We start from the raw sequence: 20,831 nt of genomic DNA, 5'->3' as shown, positions 1-20,831 counted from the left end.
ACTGGTCGACCTATAGTTATCAACCTATAAATAAGGAAACAATGGTTTAACACCGTGTGGTCACAATTTTCTTTAGGCTCTGGAGAAAACGGGTTGAGATGAAACTCTTGAAATTCCAAAACTGGTTACTATTGCACGTGCAGTTAGAGAAAGCTGGCTTGATAAAACACTTTTTTTTTTTTTCAGAACACAGACCCTGAGAGAACAAAAGTATTCTTAGGAGAAAACTTGAAGTCTTATCATGTCCTTGAAGGACAAACACAGCCCACATTGCCTGGGACTTCAGCCTTGGGTTAATTAGAGAACTTAAAGCCAAGGGGGGTTGGGGGTGGGAGGAGGGAAGAAAGAGAAGCCTTTTGACTTCAAGTGTGTAAACTGGACTATCTCACTGGTAGTCGTAAACTGATAAGTTTAATTGCAATGCCTGGTTCATGAAATGTAAAAAGGTGAAATAATGAGATCTCTGTTTGTCTGTATGTATGTTATGTCTCAGTATGAGTCTTTGCCTTTTGATAATACTGCTGAGTTGAATTTCTAAATGAACTCTATTTAATTGGCTTGAAGAAAAGTAAGCACTTACAAATCAAATATTTCTAAGGTTCACATCATCTGGGAAATGTTCAATATTAAGTTACTCTCCGGTATTGAAGTCAGTTAAGTTTGTCATTTAAGTACATGAATTAATACAGACATGTGTTTAGAGTCATCAGCGTTAAGTAAGTCATCAGCATTAACTTTCATTGTACCTTTCATAGGTATACTTGAAGTCAGTGAGGTCATATCTGTTGCAAAATTTTTTATCAAGAAAATTAACTCGGTATGATGATATTGTCCTAAGTAATAAAATAAACGGTATAGAAGATTTTTGGTAAGCTCTTTAAAATAATTATGTTTTGTTGTTCTGGATTCTTAGTAATTTAAAGCTTTAGAGTGTTGCTAAATTAAGTTAAATGATGAGAATTCATTGAAGATATAAATCGTTTTAAGATAAAATCCTGAAACATTAACTGCTGAACACATCTACGTTTACTTACCTTTGCCGTCTTATGAAAAAGCACTAAACATATTGGGGTTTAGTAAACACACATTTTGTACCACATTTAAGAAAAATTGTGCTATGAAAAAAATGTACGTATTAGAGGTTATAAAATATAATGCTGGTTTAAAAAAAACCATTCAGTTATTTGATTCTTGGTTTTGTTAAGATTTTAGGGGTTAAAAACGGTAATATGTAATTACACCTACAAAAAACGATAAGGGAAGCATTTCAGTATGTAAAGCAAGTAGGATGTATGTTGTCGGAAAAGAAGGTATAGAAAATAAAAATATTTTTTGTTGAGAGATAAGAGGAGAATAATTTTGTCCTAAAACTTGCTGGTTTTGGATGGAGAAACATAAGGGACACATTATATAGACACAGAATATTATAAAATATAAAAAAAAAAGAGGGGACTTTAAGAAGAATTTTGTATGTTTCAGGTTCAATTAAGATTAAATTAAATTTAATGAGGTAAATGAACTTTATTATTAATAGTAAGCTGCTACAAGACTGGAATTTGGTTTTCTCTTTCGGTTAGGAGAACAAAGGAATATTGAGCTGTCTTTGATCCCAGACTGTAATATTGAGCTGTCTTTGATTCCAGACTGTAAGATTCTTTCCCTAGCTAACTTTGAGTTTTCCAGAGGAACCCTGAGGCACCTCAGAGAGAAATATTAAATTAACTAGGATTACTTGCTATGTTAAATTACATAAGAAGCGTTACCAAATGAATGGTAAGCCTTCTCAGGTTATACTGTGGATTGATGTTATTAATACAGATATTCTAAAGATTATGGAATTCCTACAAATCTGGTATGTTCTGAAATTACCAAGTCATAATTCTGGTTATCGTAACCAAGTTTCTTTATCGATTACACTGTGATCAGGTGTTTCACCCGGCCTTTAATTCCTTCTGTCATTTATAAATAGTTGTTGTGGTACTCTGATACTTTTGTAAAAGTGCTTCATCTCCAAGAAGAGTCATAAGAAAGACGGTTCTGACAAGCACTGGTCTCTGATAAATTTCACATTATACCCATGAACTGGGTAAGATATTTAAAAATCCTAATAAAAAACCTGACGGCTTCATAAAACTGTTTAAGAAAAAAGATTAGTTACTGAGTACACTGGTAAATATGGTTATAATGTTCATGGGTTTTTTTGTCTGGAATATTACTGGATTTGTCTGTGATTCCCAGATACAGGGAAGCCCTTCCCCTCAAGCTACTTATGACTTTCAACAAGGAAGTAAATTACCTCTGTGAGTAAAATTAAATTATTTTTCTCTTCTCTCTGCATGGTTCCTCCAGAAATTAGAGATTCTTGTTTTTTGAGCAACCTTATCAGGTAAATAAAAAGGACTGTCTCCTGACATGTACAGGAATCTTAATATTTTGGGGACCTCTAGAAGAGAGACATCCACCAAAGCAAAATCTGTCAGGCCTTTGGCATAGATTTCCTGAGCCTGAGAGGGTTTTGTTTTTGCTTTGGGGGGGTGCGGGGTGCGGGGCAATTCAGTCTGAGGCTCTTGAGGAGTTCCACCACAACCAGTTTGGAAGAACCTATGTGGTGAATGGACCGGACTTATTTTAGAAACAAATTAGTCTCGTTTGATGGAGATGAAGGTAAAAAGGGATTGTGTTTCAATAGATGTTAAATTCTAGTTCTGTTCATTGAAGTCAGTACTTATGAAAGTTATTGTGTTAGACACACTTTTGCTCTGACGTTCAGGAGAAAAAAAACTTACCTAGTGCAGTTTTCACAGAGTATAACTACTTATGACATATCACGGCCTGCTTTAAGTCTATTGCTAAAAGCACATGTACAATGCTTGTGGGACAACTGGATATAAACGATAAGATGTATGGTCTGTAAAACATTTTCCCATTAACATACCTCTGAGCCGGTTCATGAGATCTGAATAGTCTTCCCCCAACGTGGAGAACTAGACAAAAAGAGGCCCAGCACTGAGGGACATGAAGGAACCCAGAGAAGGCAACTGGGCCACTCTGGCATCCTTGGAAAAATATATTGATTATCAATGCTGTTTAGGAAAAGATTTACAATCGAAAGGGAAAATGAAGAAAGAAATGTTCACATATTGAGCTCAGGGGAAATCATTCTGGCTTATAAATGATTAACTTTAAACTTTAAGCTAACCAAAACAGCTTCTTTGTGGCCTATGAAATGTGCGTTGTACGTGCTTTAGCCATTAACATTATTTGCATTAAAAAAAAATAAAATCAAAATGGAATAACTGTGGTTCAGACATCCAAAATGGAGTTAAGTGGTCATTGTGGATGTGGGTTCAGACATGTTCCTATATTACTGAAAACTTGAGTTTTCTAAACTTTATCAGACTTAAGGACACCATCGGCCATTTTCAAAACAGTATCTGCTAGCAGCTTGCAACTGCAACCGTTATGATCTCAAGGGCTTCTTGTAACTATGAAACCTTTCTACTACTTTAAAAATAGTAATGGCAAATGAGACAGCTCAAGCTATAGCCTCTCAGCAAAAGGCTACTTGGTTACTAAATATATAGAAAAAGGAAACATTCCAAAACTCATTTTCCTGGTTGCCATCTAAAAGAGGAGGACTCTTTTGAAAAATACTACAAGTGTGTGTTTTAACCATTATCCTCATTGTAATACGTCTAATAATTTTCAAATATTTGTCCAGGGGCTATGAAAAAGCAATCAAAGAGAGAAATAATATTTTCTTAATACAAAATATTGATGCTAAGCTTGGAACTCGAGATTAGTTCCAACTCTGTGTTCATCCCCAAATTAGTAGGACTACTCCCAAAGGAATTGTAACCGAGCAGGACCCTATGAGGCCTTCCCAAAATAGACCACCACCCATGTCCTCCGCCTGCCTTATGTCTGTAAAAAAAACTTTAGTCAAAGAATAAATATACTCAGAGAAGTGAGAAAATATAGAAAGAAAGGAAAACAGTCAAGCAAGACAAAATACTAATACTTTAGCCATTACACAAAGTCAAGGGCCTTTAGTTCTTCCTCAAGGACTATAGATAATATTCTGAGCCACGTCCTTTGACCTGCTTTGCAGGTACTGAAACCAGGTGGAAGAACTTCACTGTGTGCTGCCCACAAGCACGGAGACCCCAGACCAGTTGGAACCAGAAGGTTGATGATGCTGACTCCCAATTACCTCACCACCAACCAATCAGAAGAATGTCCACGAGCTGATCACGCCCTGCTCCTTGAACACGATAGGACTCCTCACTACTCGCTCCAGGACGGGACACACAGTCTTGAGGGCATTAGCCCGCGGTGGCCCCCTTTGCCTGGCAAAGCAGTAAAGCTATTTCTACTTCACCCAAAACTCTGTCTCTGAGATTTAATCCGGTGCCAGGGTACAGAGGCCAAATTATGGAAACAAGATGTGGAGGGAACCCAGGAGCAGCGAGAAGGACAGCGCCCTGGGGCAGGAGGGCTGAGGGGTCTGAGCCCGGATGCGGTTGAGGGCTGGGGAGGTTTCCAAGGGGACATTCTGGAGGGGAGTCCTGAGGAGGCGTCCGTGTGGGGAGCAGGCGCGGCGCTGTGGGTGCAGAGCTGGGAGCTCGGGGCGGCCGCTTCGTCACCTGAGCCGAGGGGCCCCAGGAGCCACTGCGGCCTGGAGAGGAGTGGGGGATGCACAGGGCCCGGGCGCAGGTCGTCAAGGGACACAATAGGGTCGAACAGAGGGAAGGAGAAGCTCTGCGCCCCGAAAGAGCCCTCAGAAGGGTAAGGACCCGCGTGGGAGGGGAAGGGTGTGGACCAGTGTGGACTCCCACGAGCTCTGCGCTTCCCAAGGGGGCCCGTGAGGCTGACGCTTCAAACAGCGCCAGACGGGACCGAGGCCTCTTTTTGCCTGAAGAAGTGGAACCGCCCAAGTAGTCCCACCCCTGCGGAGTTATTCCTCACCCCGACTTTCCCCGCCCATCCTCCAGGGCCGTGACCCTCTCTTCATCCCCTGCGCTCTGACCTCATTCCCCCCTCCCCAGCTTTCCTAGATCCTCCGGGGCTCTGCGCACTCCTATGCCTGCCCCATCTTTGATTCTTTCCCCCTCCCTCTCTCCATGTTCTAGATTTCAGACAGGCTGGGAGCAGGGACTGTTTGCTGCAGTGCTTGCACCTGGACACACATCTTCTTGAGCAACAGACTACAAAGCAAATCTAAGGGATTAAAAATAACTAAACACACACGTGCAGTCGGGGCAAATTATGAACAAGGTACGAAAGACCAAAAACGCAGTAGCCATTTCTGAGGTGGAGGACAAGAGCAGGGCACTGGGCATGATGTCTCCACAGTACCACCAAGGGGGTGAGCAGCCCACGAAAGCCACCCCTCCCTGGCCCAACCCCTGGGCCCACCCTACCCTCACCCCATTTAAGGGAACACTTCCCCTTCACCCCAGGGAGCAGACAAGCAAAACTGTTGCTTGTGTCACTCCCTCGTGCTGCACCACCAGCCCCAATAAGCCTTGCCTGAATTTCTTGTCTGCCTCTTATCAATTTCTATCGATTAAGGGGTCCAAGAACCCTGCTCCCTAACACACTCTTCTGGGTTCTGCACACTCCTAGGTCGGCCCCCTCCTCCATTTCCTCCCCTACCCCCTCCCTGTGTTCTAGAGTCTTTTGCCCAGGTCCCCCTCCCCTCCCTGGGCCCTGGCTCCTTTTCAGCCTCCACCGTGGTCTCAGTTAGTTTCACCTCTTCACACATCTCAGCATCTTGCAAACTCGCTTGAAGGGACATCTTAGACTTCCCAGGTGGACATTAGCTTTCGTACAGGGCTTCCCCAGATGCTGGAGGCCCCACCCAGACCCCCTCTGAGAGCAACCCTGCCCTTCTCAGCCTGGTCCCAGCTGGAGCCTGGACTCCCTGCCCTCGTGTCCTACATCTCTAGTCCCAACCCCAGGCCCTCCCTTCATTGGCCTCCCTCACTTCCCCCAGAGTCAAGTCCAGGAACCCTCTTCTGACATCCCCATGCTCAAGGCCCTTCCTTTTTTAAAAATTCTAACATTAAAAGTTTATTTTACTTTTTACAATTTTTAAAGGCTTTCCATTTACAGTTATTACAAAATATTGCCTATATTCCCTGTGTTATACAATACAACCTTGAGCCTGTCTTACTCCCAATAGTTTGTACTTCCCACTCCTTCTCCCCTAAATTGTTGCCCTCCCACCAGTAACTACTAGTTTCTTCAATGTATCTGTGAGTCTGCTTCTTCTTTGTTATATACACTTGTTGGTCATATTTTGCTAGATTCCACGTATAAGCGATATCATACAGTATTTGCAACTATTTTCTCCCATTCAGTAGGTTGTCTTTCTTTAGTCGGTGGTTTCCTTTACTTTGCAAAAGCTCTTAAGTTTAATTAGGTCCCATTTGTTTTTTGTGGGTTTTTTTGCTTTAGTTGCCTTTGCCTTTGAAGACAGATCAAAAAAATTCTTGCTTCGAATTCTGTCAAAGAGTGTTCTGCCTATGCTTTCCTCTAGGAGTTTGATAGTGTCCGATCTTACACCCCAATCCGTGGCTGGTGGCCCCATCCTCACACAGCCTGTTGCTTCTGTATTCACTTCATCTTCTCACTTCTGAGGTCACATCTGCCTGTGTCTCTCTCTTACAAGGACACCTGTGATTTCATTTAGGGCTCACCTGGATAATCCACCATAATCTTCCCATCAATATCTCTAATGGAATCACATCAGCAAAGTCCCGTCTTTATAAGGTAACATTCACAGGTTCCAGGGATTACAACGGTGATGTCTTGGTGGGTAATCATTTCAGCCTACCATACTGCCATCTCCTGTTCATCAGATCTTGGGGGTTCGCCCCCCACAGTGGCCTCCTGTGTGGGAAGAGCATATTTCAATGTCCTTAATAATGTCCTACTTCAAAGAGCTTCACAGGTGGGTCCCACGCCCGCTCCGCCCAGTTTCTCCCGTTTCTAGTGAAGCTGCGGCAGCCTGTATTTGGCGCCATCTGGTGGACACAGGGTGCCACAGCAGGTGTGCGTCCAATAGAAATACAGTACAAGCCAGGTACGTAATTTTTCATTTTTTAATAGCCATATTGAAAAAGAGGTGAAAATAATTTCAATAGTATAGCTTACCTAACCCAATGTATCTAAAACACACTAATTTTGACATGTAATCCACAACAAAAATAGCGAGTACTTTCAAATCTTTGTTTCATACTAAGCCTTCGAAGTCTGGCAGGTATTTGACACTTAACAGCACCTCTCAGTTCACACCAGCCACATTTCAAGCGCTCAGAAGTCACACGTAGCGGCTGGCTGCCATATTGGACAGCACAGAGCTAGAGGAAGACTGAGGGGCAGAGAGAGGGGTGAGTGGAGGGAAGGTGGGGGGAGGGGACTCTGAGAAGGGATACAGCCTGGGGGAGGGGTTGGCCTGGCCATAAAGGCCAAGAGGCAGTGACATTAACATGTCCACGTGTGCGCACACACGAGATGGGCCTTTGCACGCCTCCCATGCACGCATTCAAGATGCAACAGAACCACAGATGTGATCTCCCCCCAGAATCACCCTCTTCTGTGTCCCAGTCCCCCAGGCCCGAGGCTAACACCCCTCCCCCCACCAGCCCTGCCCATCGGTCCCCTGAGCCTCCCTCCCCCAGGCTCTCCTCCCCTCCCCACAGCCCTGCCTGGTCCAGCCCCATCCTAGCCCACCAGGGTCCTCTACTGACCAACACTGTAGCTTTTCGAAATATAATTCACACATCATAAAATTCACCCTTTTAGACTTCCCTGGCGGTCCAGTGGTTAAGATTCCGCTCTTCTAATGCAGGGGTTGCAGGTTGGATCCCTGGTCGGAGAAATAAGATCCCACGTGCGTGGCATGGTCAAAAAAAAAAAAAAAATTATAAAAAAATAAATAAGATAAAATTCACCCTTTTAAAGTGTAGAATTCAGTGGTTATAGTATATTCATGTGGGATAACCATCACTGTAGCTAACTCCAGAACATTTTCACCACCTCAAAATAAAACCTTGTACCCATTAAGCAACATTCCTCATTCTCCCCTCCTCTCCACCCCTGGCAACAACTAAGCTGCTTTCTCTGTGGATTTGCCTCTTTTGGACATTTCGTATAAATGAAATCATACCATATGTGGCCTTTTATCTGGCTTCCTTAGTGTAGCATAATGTTTTCAAGGTTCATCCATAATGTGGTGTGTATCAGTCCTTCATTCCTTTTTATGGCTGAATAATGTACAATTGTATGGATACATGACATGTTGCTTATCCATTCATCCTTGCCTTTGCCTTAGGAGACAAATCCAAAACAAATATTATTGCTGTGATTTATATCAAAAAGTGTTCTGCCTATGTTTTCTTCTAGGTGTTTTTGACTTCAGATCTTACACTTAGGTCTTTAATCCATTTTGAGTTTACTTTTGTGTATAGTGTTAGAAAATGTCCTAATTTTATTCTTTTACGTGTGTTGTCCAGTTTTCCCATTTACTGAAGAGACTGTCTTTTCCCCTTTGTATATTCTTGTATATTCTTCCCCTTTGTATATTAATTTTTTAAATTAATTATTTATTTATTTTGGCTGCACCAGGTCTTAGTGGCAGCACGTGAGATCTTCCTTGCAGCATGTGGGATCTTTTTTTTTTTTAGTTGCGGCACGCAGACTTCTTAGTTGTGGCATGCATGCGGGATCTAGTTCGCCGACCAGGGATCGAACCAGGGCCCCTTGCATTGGGAGCACAGAGTCTTACCCACTGGACCACCAGGGAAGTCCCCGTCATACATTGATTAACTATATATGCGTGGGTTTATTTCTGGGCTCTCGATTCTGTCATATTGATCTATGTGTCTGTTTTTGTGCCAATACCATACTGTGTTTTTTTTCTTCAGCATCCAAAATCTTTTTAATAACAAGGCAGGATCTGGGATTAGTTTTTGTAGCCACGGCTGACCCATCAACTCTGACCCGCTCAAACTTCTGGCCCTTGGAGCATACATAGTGTTTGGTGTGGCTATGTGGGGTTCCTGGGGCCTTGCAGAATTGCCTGTACGCCTCTCAGCCCTTTCGAGGACCAGGGAGGAGAACAAGTGTCGCAACCCTTGTGAGAGTCCAGGGCAAGCTGGTCGAAGGTGAGGATCTTGCCCCCGGCCTTGAGGGTGCTACTCACTTGCAGAGCACACACCTTCAGTTCGGACGCATCATCGGTTATAGACCCTACAACCACAGCTGTTTTGCCTTCTTGGCCAGGAAACTTCATCTTCCAGATCATCTGGGAAAGAGATAGAGGTGGCTGATTGCTGCGACTCATGAACATCCTCTTCAGCACAAGTTGATTGAAGGTGGAGTGGGTTCGTCTGGCCAGAAACGTGTACAGCTTGACCAACAGCCTTAGGTGGATGTCCTGGCTCTTGGGCTCCTTGTGCCAAAACTTTCAGTCCTTGTTGTGGCGGATCTCAGCTCCCATAACGGAGCCTCCTCCTTAGCCAGGTCTGGAAAGAGAGAACCGTACCATGATGTTTTTTTGGTTTTTTTGGTTTTTTAAAATTCATTTATTTATTTTTGGTTGTGTTTGGTCTTTGTTGCTGCGCGCGGGCCTTCTCTAGTTGTGGTGAGCGGGGGCTACTCTTTGTTGCGGTGCACGGGCTTCTCACTGCGGTGGCTTCTCTTGTTGCGGAGCATGGGCTCTAAGCATATGGGCTTCAGTAGTTGCAGCTCGCGGGCTCAGTAGTTGTGGGTCATGGGCTCTAGAGCGCAGCCTCAGTAGTTGTGGTGCACAGGCTTAGTTGCTCCATGGCATGTGGGATCTTCCTGGACCAGGGCTTGAAACCGTGTCCCCTGCATTGGCAGGCAGATTCTTAACCACTGTGCCACCTTGGAAGTCCCTACCATGCTGTTTTGATTCCTGAAGCTTTGTAGTGTAGTCTGAAGTCAGGAAGCATGATACCTCCAGCTCCATTTTTCATTCTCAAGACAGTTTTGGCTATATGGGGATTTTTGTGTCTCCATACAAATTTTAAAATTATTTGTTCTAGTTCTGTGAAAAATGCCATTGGTGTTTTGATAGGGATTGCACTGAATCTGTAGATTGCCTTGGGTAGTAAGGCCATTTTAACAATATTAATTCTTCCAATCCATGAACACAGTATATCTTTCCATCTGTTTGTGTAATCTTCAGTTTCTTTCATCAATATCTTATAGTTTTCAGAGTACAAGTATTTTACCTTTAGTTAGATTTATTCCTAGGTATTTTATTCCTTTTGATGCAATGGTAAATGAAATTGTTTCCTTAATTTCTCTTTCTGATAATTCATTGTTAGTGTATAGAAGTGCAACAGATTTCTGTATATTAATTTTGTATCCTGCAACCTTACCGAATTCATTGATGAGCTCTAGCAGTTTTTTTGGTGGCATACATCTTTCTATGTATAATATCATATCATCAGCAAACAGTGACAGTTTTAATTCTTCCTTTCCAATCTGGATTCCTTTTATTTCTTTTTCTTCTCTGATTGCTGGGGCTAGGACTTCCAAAACTATATTGAATAAAGCTGGCAAGAGTGGGCATCCTTGTCTTGTTTCTGATCTTAGAGGGAATGCTTTCAGCTTTTCACCATTGAGTATGATGTTAGCTGTGGGTGTTGTCATCTACAGCCTTTATTACGTTGAGGAATTTTATCAAAAGCTTTTTCTGCACCTATTGAGATGATCCTATGGTTTTTATTCTTATTGATTGATTTGCAGATATTGAAAAATCCTTGCATCCTTGGGATAAATCCCACTTGATCATTGTGTATGATCCTTTTAGTGTATTGCTGGATTCTGTTTGCTACTATTTTGTTGAGGATTTTTGCATCTGTGTTCATCAGTGATATTGGCCTGTAATTTTCTTTTTTTGTGATGTCTCTTTCTGGTTTTGGTATCAGTGTGATGCTGGCCTCATGGAATGAGTTCAGAAGCATTCCTTCCTCTGCAATTTTTTGGAATAGTTTCAGAAGGATAGGCATTAATTCTTCTCTAAATGTTTGGTAGAATTCACCTGTGAAGCCATCTGGTCCTAGACTTTTGTTTGTTGGGAGTTTTTAAATTACTGATTCAGGGAATTCCTGGCAGTCCAGTGGTTAGGACTCCACACTTCACTGCTGAGGGCCCAGGTTCTATCCCTGTTCAGGGAACTAAGATCCTGCAAGCTGCACGGCGTGGCCAAAAATAATAATTAATAAATAAATAAATAAATGATTTCATTTCAGTACAGCAAGTCCCCTACATATGAACGAGTTCCATTCCAAGAGTGCATTCGTAAGTCCAATTTGTTCGTAAGTCCAGCAAAGTTAGCCCCGGTACCCAACTAACACAATCGGCTATATAGTACTGTGCAGTGATAGGTTTATAATACTTTTCACACAAATAATACATAAAAAACAAACACGAAAAATAAAGAAAACGTTTAATCTTACAGTACAGTACCTTGAAAAGTACAGTAGTACAGTACAACAGCTGGCATACAGGGGCTGGCATGGAGTTAACAGGCAAGAAGAGTTACTGACTGGAGGAGGGAGAGGAGGTGGGAGATGGTAGAGCTGAAGGATCATCAGCAATAGGAGATGGAGGGCAAGCTGCAATTTCACTCACACCTGACGTTGATGGCACAGGTTCTGGTTCCTTGCTGGATTCAGTTCTATCTACCTTCTTGAAAAAAACGATCCAGTGATGTCTGGGTAGTACTGTACCAGCTACGTCACCGCTGCTTTTACGCTTACTTCCAGACATCCTGGGCTTGAAATAAAGATACTGTGCTACTGTACTCCATACGGTACTGTACAGTAAAGTACACAAAAGCACAACCACTTGTAGAGGATTCATGCACGTGACAGTGTACACCAGACACATGAACTAACTTACGTGACTGGACATGCGAACTCACGTTCACATCTTTGAAAGTTCACAACTTGAAGGTTCGTATGGAGGGGACTTACTGTACTGGTAATTGGTCTTTTCACTTTTGATCATATATTTTGATACACAAAAGTATTCAGTTTTGATGAATTCCAATTTATCTATTTTTTTCTTTGGCTACTTGTATCTAACCACCACTTGAAAATCCTCTAACCCACCCTCCACCCAGCAGCTAGAGGGAGCTTTCAAAACTATGTCCCCTCCTGCTCAAAACAGTGCCATATTTGTGATTTAGAACAGTACTTCTTGCATCAAATATGCAAAGGAAGCACCTGAGAATCTTACAAAATGTAGATTCTGATTCGGTAGATCTAGTGTGGAACCTGACAATCAACACATCTACCAAGCTTCCCGGTGATTCTGTGGCAGTTTGTGTTTTCTGAAAATGACCACAGTAATATTTCCTGTTGTTACTGAACTGAACTTGATTTTGCTTGCCCATTGCGCAGCAAAGTCAATCTTCTGGCACCAAGTTGTGGTAAAGGAAAGTATAGCATTTATTTGCAGGCACCAAGCAAGGACAATGGGCAGCTTGTGCTCAAAAGACCCAAATTCCCTGATGGTTTTCAGGAAGGGTGTTTTTGGTTTTGTTTTTTGGCCATGCTGCATGGCTTGTGGGATCTTATTTCCCTGACCAGGGATCAAACCCGAGCCCTCAACAGTGAAAGTGCGGAGTTCCAACCACCGGACTGCTAAGGAATGCCCTCAAATGCTACTCTTAAACCAGGTTTGTCAGGGGAAAGCAGAAACACAGTCCTCCACTACCACAGATTATGCAGTCAATTTCCCACATTTGGGGAAATCACAGGGGTCAGCACATCCAGAGTGCAATGGATAAGCCTCACCCTGGGAAAACCACCTTCATGATCATGGTATCTCCCCTGCCAGGTAAGTATTAGGAAGGGTTTTTAAAGGCAACTTTTGAGGTTAGGGCTTCAGGATACATGACTTTCTTCTGTTTGGTTGGTGGTGAAGTAACAGGGTGATGTTTCAGGAATCTTAATCATCAACCTTCTGGTTCCAACCAGTCTGGGGTCTACATGCTTGTGGTCAGCATTTAGTCACCATCCTCCACCTGAGTCGGGGTCTTAATTTCTGCAGAACAACTCAAGGGTATGCATCAGACCGCTACATATATCGCCTGAGGAGGAACTAGCACTCTGCTTTATTGCTGAACCATTGTTTAAGCCATCATTACTTTTCTTGATGGACCGTTTTTCCTTTGTTTCTGCATTCTCTCACTTCCCTAATTCCTAGTAACTATTTGAATCTGCTCTTTGGAACTCAGGGAAGGTCTAGGAGACTAAAGCCTCTTTCTGCAAACAAGAAACAGGAGACACAGAGGGGCTTTTGTACCTGGGAGGGCCCCACAGGGTCCTGCTTGGTTTCCCTGGCCCACATGCTTCCAGAACCTTGCACTCCCCATAAAGAGGTGGGAACCATTTCCCCTTCCCCTGAACCTTTGCGATTGCCATAACAGGTGGAATATGGTGAGGGTGACTGCCTGGCATCTGAAGCTAAGTTTTACAAGGCAATATGGCTTCCGCCTGGCTCTCTCTTCATGATATTTGCCTTTGGAACCCACCCACCATGCTGTGTGAAAGCCAATCTCACCCATGTGGAGAGATGACCTGCAGAGGAACAGAGGCCCCAGCTAATAGCCAGCATCAACTACCAGACGTGTGAGTGAATGTGCCTTCAGAGGATTCCACCTGAAGAGCAGTAGCTCACCGTGGAGCAGAGATGAGTTATCCCCGCAGACTGCAGATTCATGTGCAAAATACATGCTGTCATTGCTTAAAATAACTGAGTTTTGGGGTTGTTTGTTATGCAGCAGTAGATAGCTGCAGCAATGCTCATTCTGCTGGTCCATGGACTGCACTTTGAGTAGCAAGAAGCTAGATCACTAGACCTTCTAGGACTTCTGCATGTGCAATTTTCCGACTTGTTATTCTTTTCCCATTCTCTTTCTTTGCTTGGCTCATATTTACTTATTCCTTAGGTTCTTTTCTAAGAACACTTTCCTGATGTTTCAGGCTGGGCCTCTTGCCTTATCTGAGTCCTCTCCCATCCTGCTCCATGCTCCCCGGTGAGGAAAAATGCACGCTTACATTTTTGCAATTCTTCTTCAAAACACTTTCTATTTGAGAGTGAGGATATTCCCAGAGAACCGAGATGTTGGCAGATGGGGGAGTCCGTGCTCCCCCATCCCTGCCCTGATCATCTTAGCTATCTCTGTGTGTTAAGGGGTCCCCCCACCCTGCTGGGCTGGGAGCTCCAGAGGGCAAACTTGGTACTGACTTGATCATTGCTGGATGTAGCTCAGGAAGTTGGCACTGAGAAGGACAGTACTGGGGAGGGGGAGCTGACCACATTCACCCAAACTTCCCTGAGTGTTTGACTGAGGTGACTCCCCCATAGATGTCACCTCTATGGCCCAGGACATGGCCCAGAGCAACTCCCACCCAGACATCAGGGGCCACCCACCATGCTGTTCTTGAATAGTAAGCATTCCCTCCCAAGTCGCCCCCTCCAGTCTCCCGTCTGTGCCTCCCTCCCTCCCAGTCTCTTTCCCCCCAAGAGGCAGAGTACCTTGGCATTTGTGAAACATGACTCAGACCCTGTGGCCATGGAGCCCCACCTCCCCAGCCCTGGTGACCCCCACGGACTCGATGTAGCTGCCAAGAGACCCGGACTGCCCCCCAGCCTCTTTCTAGAGTGCCCAGTGTCAGAGAGGGGGCTCTGCTCATTTGCATGCTCTTGGGGTATCTTTCCCCTTCCCTGGGTACTGGGGTCTGACTTCCAGCATTCTCCCCAGCACCACCCCCTACAGGGGAACTCCCAGCAGCTGCAGACCTGGCTAAGGTAGGCAAAGGAGGACCAGTTTGGGGATGGAGCCCAAACCCCCAAACCCCTCGAGTCTTGGGTGACTCCAGTGCACAAAAAGAAGAAGGGTATTTTTAAATTTTATTTTATTTATTTTTGTCTACATTGGGTCTTCGTTGCAGTGCACGGGCTTCTCACTGCAGTGGCTTCTCTTGTTGCGGAGCACCGGCTCTAGGCGCGCGGGCTTCAGTAGTTGTGGCTCGCGGGCTCTAGAGTAGAAGCAGGTTTTTTTGAAGACGGAAATCCCCATGGACAGGAATTCAGCACCTGCCAGCATCTCACTTCTCTGGGAATATCCTCACTCCCAAGCAGAAAATTGTTTTGAAGAATCGCAGAAATGCAAGCGTGTATTTTTCCTCACTGGGAGTAATGGTTTTATGAAGAATGTCCAACTGTCTTCCCAGAAGAGCTGTCTCTCCTCAGGCTGGAGCCCTCCACCTGCTGTCTTGGGCATCTTTTCTACAAATGTGGACCTGGGCAGGAGTTATATTTGCAGCCCTGCTTCTCGTCGGCTGCCATCTGCAGATATCTGCCTGTCTCCTGAAGGTGGCGCTGTAACACAGTTGCAACGCATCTGGGAATATTGCTGAAACCTCGCCGCTCATCTGTTCACACCCACATTCCTTTTTCAAACGTCTGAAATAGTGCAGTGCAAGAGAAATACAGTGGGAGCTACTTATGTAATTTTAAGCTTTCTAGCAGTCATATTTTAAAATGTAAAAAGAAATAGATGAATAAGCACAGAAAAAGATGCTCAACATCATTAATTATTAGGGAAATGCAAATCAAAACCACAATGAGGTACCACCTTACAGACATTAGGATGGCTATCATGAAAAAAGGAAAAAGAAAAAAGAAAATAACGTGTTGGCAAGGAGGTGGAAAGTTGGAACTCTTGTGCACTGTTGGTGGGAATGACAAATGGCACAGCCAACAGTATGGCACTTCCTCAAATAATTACACAGAGACTTACCATACAATCCAGGAATTCCACTTCTGGGTACATACCCAAAAGAATTGAAAGCAGAGACTTGGACAGATATTTGTACACCCTTGTTCAGAGAAATGTATTTCACCACAGCCAAAAAAGGTAGAAACAACCCAAGTGCCCATCGACAAATAAAATGTGGTTGTGCATACCACATGTATGGAATATTATTCAGGCTCAAAAAGGAAGGAAATTCTGATACACACTGCAACATGGGTGAACCCTGAGGACATTATGCTAAGTGACATAAGCCAGTTATGAAAAGACAAATACTGTGTGATCCCACTTACATGAGGTCCCTAGAGTAGGCAAATTCATAGAGACACAAAGTAGAAGGGTGGTTGCCAGGGGCTGGGGGAGGGGGAATGGGGACTTGTCGTTTAAGGGGTACAGTTTCCGTTTTGCAAGATGAAAACACATTCACACAACAACGTGAATATATTTCACACTACTGAATTGTACACTTAAAAATGGTTAAAATGGTAACTTTTATGTTATATGTATTTTACCACAGTAAAAGAGTTTACAAATAAACAGGTGAAATTAGCTTTAGTCATATTTTTATTTATCCCAACATACCCAGAATATTATCATTTCAAAATGTAATTAATTTTTATGATTATTGACATGTTGTCTATTCTTTTTATCACACCCAGCTTGGAGATTCAGCGTGTATTTTACACGTACAGCACACCTCAGTGAGACCTAGCCACTTTTCAAGCACTCAATAGCCATCTGCACGCATCTCCATCATATTTGCAAAGACCCAGGCCTCCCCTGCAACACACCTACAGCACATCTGCAAATACACCTAGAGTTTCTCTGCAAACCTCCCACATCACCTGCAAACACGCCCGCAGCTCAGGGACCCACCCCTCAATCTAATCTCCGACATTTTCAGAGAAAGCACTTGCTCAAGGAGCACGTGCCAATGCCAAATTGACGTTTGCAGGTTGATTTGACTGGCAAATCTCCCCATCTTCTTGGCATAAATTTGCATACCATTCATGTGTCCGAAAGCACAGCAGCAGGGCCTCAGATAGTCATTTCAAAGTCAGGGAGGCGGTGACCTGGGGCTGGACCACAGGCCCCCTCCTGCTTCCCTTCCAGCTCTCTGTCCTCCTCCTCCTCCAGGAAGGTGATCAGTTCCTCCTGAAGTGCCCCCATCTCCAACCCCAGGCTGCATAGCTGGCCCAGCAGCTGGACATCCACTAGGCGGAGGTTCACCTGCGGGTGGGAAGGGGGAGTCATGGGCATCCCACCCCAGAGGGCAAGGGGTTAGTGTGCCTCTGCCGTGAAACCTGGGTGGGAGCAGGTCTCAGCTCAAGTCCCAGAAAAGATTCTTTGCCTGACCAAGCTTTACTCAGGATCCTGAACCGTTTCCTAGGCCCATCAGCACTTCTTTGTAAAATCCAGTTTTAGCAAGAATCCCCCATCCTCCTTATTTGATCTGGGCTCCTCACCCTCCACCCTCCCCCAGGTGATGGCGGCTCACCCTGACCTGCCTTCAGCAAGAATCCTGCTAGATAGGTTGAGCCAGAATCCCCCCTATACCCCTGATGTTTCCTCTTAGGAATTTTCTACCCGCCGACCCCTCTCCTGCTCCTTGGCTGTAAATTCCCCATTGCCCATGTTGTATTCAGAGCTGAGCCCAATCTCTCTCCTCTACTGCAAAATCCCCATCACAGCAGTCTTCATAACTAGAACCTTGCCATCTTTAACAGGTGTCATAAGTTACTTTCTCTTTAACAGTCCTGGCCCACAGCACCGCAGGTGGGCTCCTCACTGTGTCCCTGGACTCTGCCATCCTGCTTCTGTCTCTGATCTCTGCCCTGTCTCCCTTTGTCTTGGTCTCTCCATTTCATTGTCCCTCGCTGTCTCCATCTCTCTCGTCCTTTCTCTGTGTCTTGAGTCTTATTCTCTTTGTCTCTCTTATTAGGTCTCCCTCTCTTGTGATCTGTCTCCATCTCTCTGTCTCTACTTGGCTGTCTCTGTCTGTCTCTGTCCTTCCATATCCCTGTCTTTCTGTCTGTCCCTATTTCTCTGCCCCTGCCTTGGACTGTCTCCACCTCTCTGTCTTTCAGATTTAATGAGTCTGTCCTTGTTGAGGCTCTCAATCTCTGCTTTCCATCTCTCGTCTCTTTCTGGGTCTCTCTGTCTCCGCCTCTCTCTAGTCCTGTCTCTCATTCTTTGCGTCTTTCTGTGTCTCTGTCTGTGTCCATCGTTCTCTGGGTGTGTCTGCCTCTGCCTCTATTTCTCTATTCCTGTCTCTGACTTTCAATCTCTGGCCCTTTTTATTTACATTCATTCCTATTCATTTATCCACTCCCCCCACCACCCCATCTCTTACCCCTCCAAACCCCTCACTCACCAGCTCCTTCCAGATCCACAGCAGACTCTCCCTGGCACCTCCAGTGTCAGCCCCTGGGAACATGAGGGTCTGACCCACCCTCTTCACTGGGGGCACCACCCTCAGGGCCCGCGGGGGTGGGCCCAGCCCTGGGGGCACCAGTCCAGCCTGCCTCAGCTGCTTCCACAGCTCCATAGTCTCTGAGCAGTGGCGGCCAGGAGCAGGAAGTAGCAAGGTCCAGAGTGACCCAGTCCCCTGGGGAGCCGGGGGCTGGGGGGGGGGAGGGAGTAAAGGGCAGTGGGGGTAGGAGAGGGCCAGCCCCACCCCCTCGGGCAACCCAAAGTCCATTCTCCACTGAGAATCTGCAGCTTCGTGTGTTTTTGTTTTTGTTTTGTTTTAATCAAAGTCTAACCTCAACTCTGCTCACAAGGATCCAACCTCAGCCCCTCTGGCGGAGGTCAAACTCCACTTCTCCCTGCCTCTTCTCAGGCCTGACCCCTCACCAGTGTGTGGATGCCCGGCCTCACCTCGTCCCGCCCCCTCCTGGGTCCCACCCACTCCTCCTCCCCAGCCTCCCCTGCAGCCCTCTTCTCCACTTGATCTCTGGCTTCCCCTGGCTTGGTCCTTGCCTGTCTTCTCCACTCGGGCCCTCCCAGGGCTTCCCAGACAATGTGCCTGAGGAGCCAGGAGTGGCTTCCGAGAAAACGATCCCTTGGCCAGGGTGCCTCGGTGTCCAGGCTGTTGGCCCACAGCTGAGCAGCCAGTTCTGCCGACCCTAGACTTGCCCAGAGACATTATCACTAGCAGCTTGGGCCCCGTCATGCAGAAGGTGGGGAGGCACTGCAGGCCTCCCTCAGCTAGAACCCCTCTTGCAGGGGTGTTAAAATTTCACCTATACGTCAATGGCTCCCAAGTCTCTGACTCCAGTCCTGACCTCTAGACCACTACTCAGCATCTCCAGCTGGATGTCTCAGGCATCTCAAGGTGAATGTGGTCACAACAGAACTCTCAGCTGGGATCTACTCCACTGTATTAGTTTCCTATTGCTGTTGTAACAAGTGATCACAAACTTAGTGGCTTAAAACAACACAGACTTATTATCTTACGGTTCTAGAGGTCAGAAGTCTAAAGTGGGTCCACAGGTCTGGGTTCCTTCTGGAGGCTGTAGGGGAGAATCCATTTCCTAGCCTTTCCCAGTTTCCAGAAGCCACCTGCATTCATTGGTTCATACGCCCTTCCCTGCATCATTCCAACCTCTTTCACCTGTCATCACGTCCTCTACTTACTGACTTTCCTGCCTCCATCTAAATAGGACTCTGGGACTTCCCTGGAAGTTCAGTGGCTAAGACGCTGCACTCCCAGCGCAGGGGGCCCAGGGTTCGATCCCAGGTCGGGGAACTAAAATCCCACATGAGGCAACTAAGAGTTTGCATGCCACAACTAAAGTTCCTGAATGCTGCAACTAAGACCTGGCACAGACAAATAAATAAATAAATATTTTAAAATAAATAAATAAATATATAAATAAATAAGACTCTTGTGAGACTTCCCTGGCAGTCCACTGGTTAAGACTCCGCACTTCCACCTCAGGGGGCACAGGTTCGATCCCTGGTCGGGGAACTAAGATTCCCACATGCTGCGCAGCATGGCCAAAAAATAAAAATAAAAAATAAAAAGTAAAATAGAACTCTTGGGACTTCCCTGGTGGCGCAGTGGTTAAGAATCCGCCTGCCAATGCAGGGGACATTGGTTCGAGCCTTGGTCTGGGAAGATCCCACATGCCGCGGAGCAACAAAGCCCGTGAGCCACAACTACTGAAGCCCGCGCGCCTAGAGCCCGTGCTTCGCAACAAAGAGAAACAACCGCAATGAGAAGCTCGTCGTGCACCGCAACGAAGAGTAGCCCCTGCTCGCTGCAACTAGAGAAAGCCCGCGTGCAGCAACGAAGACCCAACGCAGCCAAAAATAAATAAATAAATAAAAATACATTTATAAAGAAAAAAAATAGAACTCTTGTGATTACATTGGGCCCGTCGGGATTATCCAGGATAATCTCCCCAACTCAAGATTCTTAATCACATCTTCCCTTTACCATACAACGTAACATGTTCACGGGTTCCAGGAATCAGGATGTGGACATTTGGGGGGCGGGGGAACTATTCAGCCTACTACACCTACCCTTCCATACCTGCTACTTTCCCAGTTTCCCCCTCTCCAAAAATGGCATCGCTATCCTTTTAGTTTCTCGAGCTATTGGCTCTGTCTTCAAAACAGACTCATAATCTGAGCACTTAGCACTTCCATTGCCCGGTCCCTGCTGCTGCCCCCATTCATCTCTTGTCTGGACGATTGCAGTAGCCTCTTTGCTGGCTCCGTGCTTCCCCCCTTGCTCTCTAAGGTCTGTTCTCCACCCGGCAGAAATGATCTTTAGAAAATGTAAATCAGATCGTGGCATGTCCCGGCGAATGGAATAAAGCACAGTTTCTTGCTCACCTCTCTGACCCAGTCTCCCACCTCTCTCCCTGCAAGCTGGTCCCACCTCTGGGCCTTTGCACTGGCTGTACCTCTCTGCCTGAAACACTTTTCCCCCAGATCTTTGAATGGCTGTTTC

The 20,831-nt window shown here is 45.4% G+C and overlaps 1 protein-coding gene, 1 non-coding gene and 1 pseudogene across 4 annotated transcripts; all 3 read right to left on the bottom strand.

Moving 5' to 3' along the window:
- Positions 1-7,327: 7,327 nt before the first annotated feature.
- Positions 7,328-9,508, bottom strand: LOC137752432 (large ribosomal subunit protein eL18 pseudogene; annotated as a pseudogene).
- On the bottom strand, positions 7,714-18,569 carry ERICH4 (glutamate rich 4). 3 transcript variants are annotated; one of them, XM_068529179.1, is made up of 3 exons: positions 18,243-18,569; positions 16,874-17,098; positions 7,714-7,876 (listed from the first exon to the last, which is right to left on the bottom strand). In XM_068529179.1, the coding sequence occupies exons 1-2, from the start codon at positions 18,567-18,569 to the stop codon at positions 16,907-16,909; spliced, it is 519 nt and encodes a 172-aa protein (XP_068385280.1). In that variant the 3' UTR covers positions 7,714-7,876; positions 16,874-16,906. The 3 variants fall into 3 exon arrangements, with proteins under 3 accessions (XP_068385280.1, XP_068385278.1, XP_068385279.1); XM_068529177.1 differs by lacking the exon at positions 7,714-7,876 and adding an exon at positions 14,988-15,519; XM_068529178.1 differs by lacking the exon at positions 7,714-7,876 and adding an exon at positions 14,988-15,435.
- Positions 12,731-12,893, bottom strand: LOC137754023 (U1 spliceosomal RNA). The gene has a single exon (XR_011071701.1). It is a non-coding gene; the product is annotated as a U1 spliceosomal RNA (small nuclear RNA).
- Positions 18,570-20,831: the final 2,262 nt, after the last annotated feature.

The sequence above is a fragment of the Eschrichtius robustus genome, chromosome 19 (assembly GCF_028021215.1).
Source record: "Eschrichtius robustus isolate mEscRob2 chromosome 19, mEscRob2.pri, whole genome shotgun sequence".
Classification (NCBI taxonomy): domain Eukaryota; kingdom Metazoa; phylum Chordata; class Mammalia; order Artiodactyla; family Eschrichtiidae; genus Eschrichtius; species Eschrichtius robustus.
This window is presented reverse-complemented; position numbering and strand designations above follow the sequence as displayed.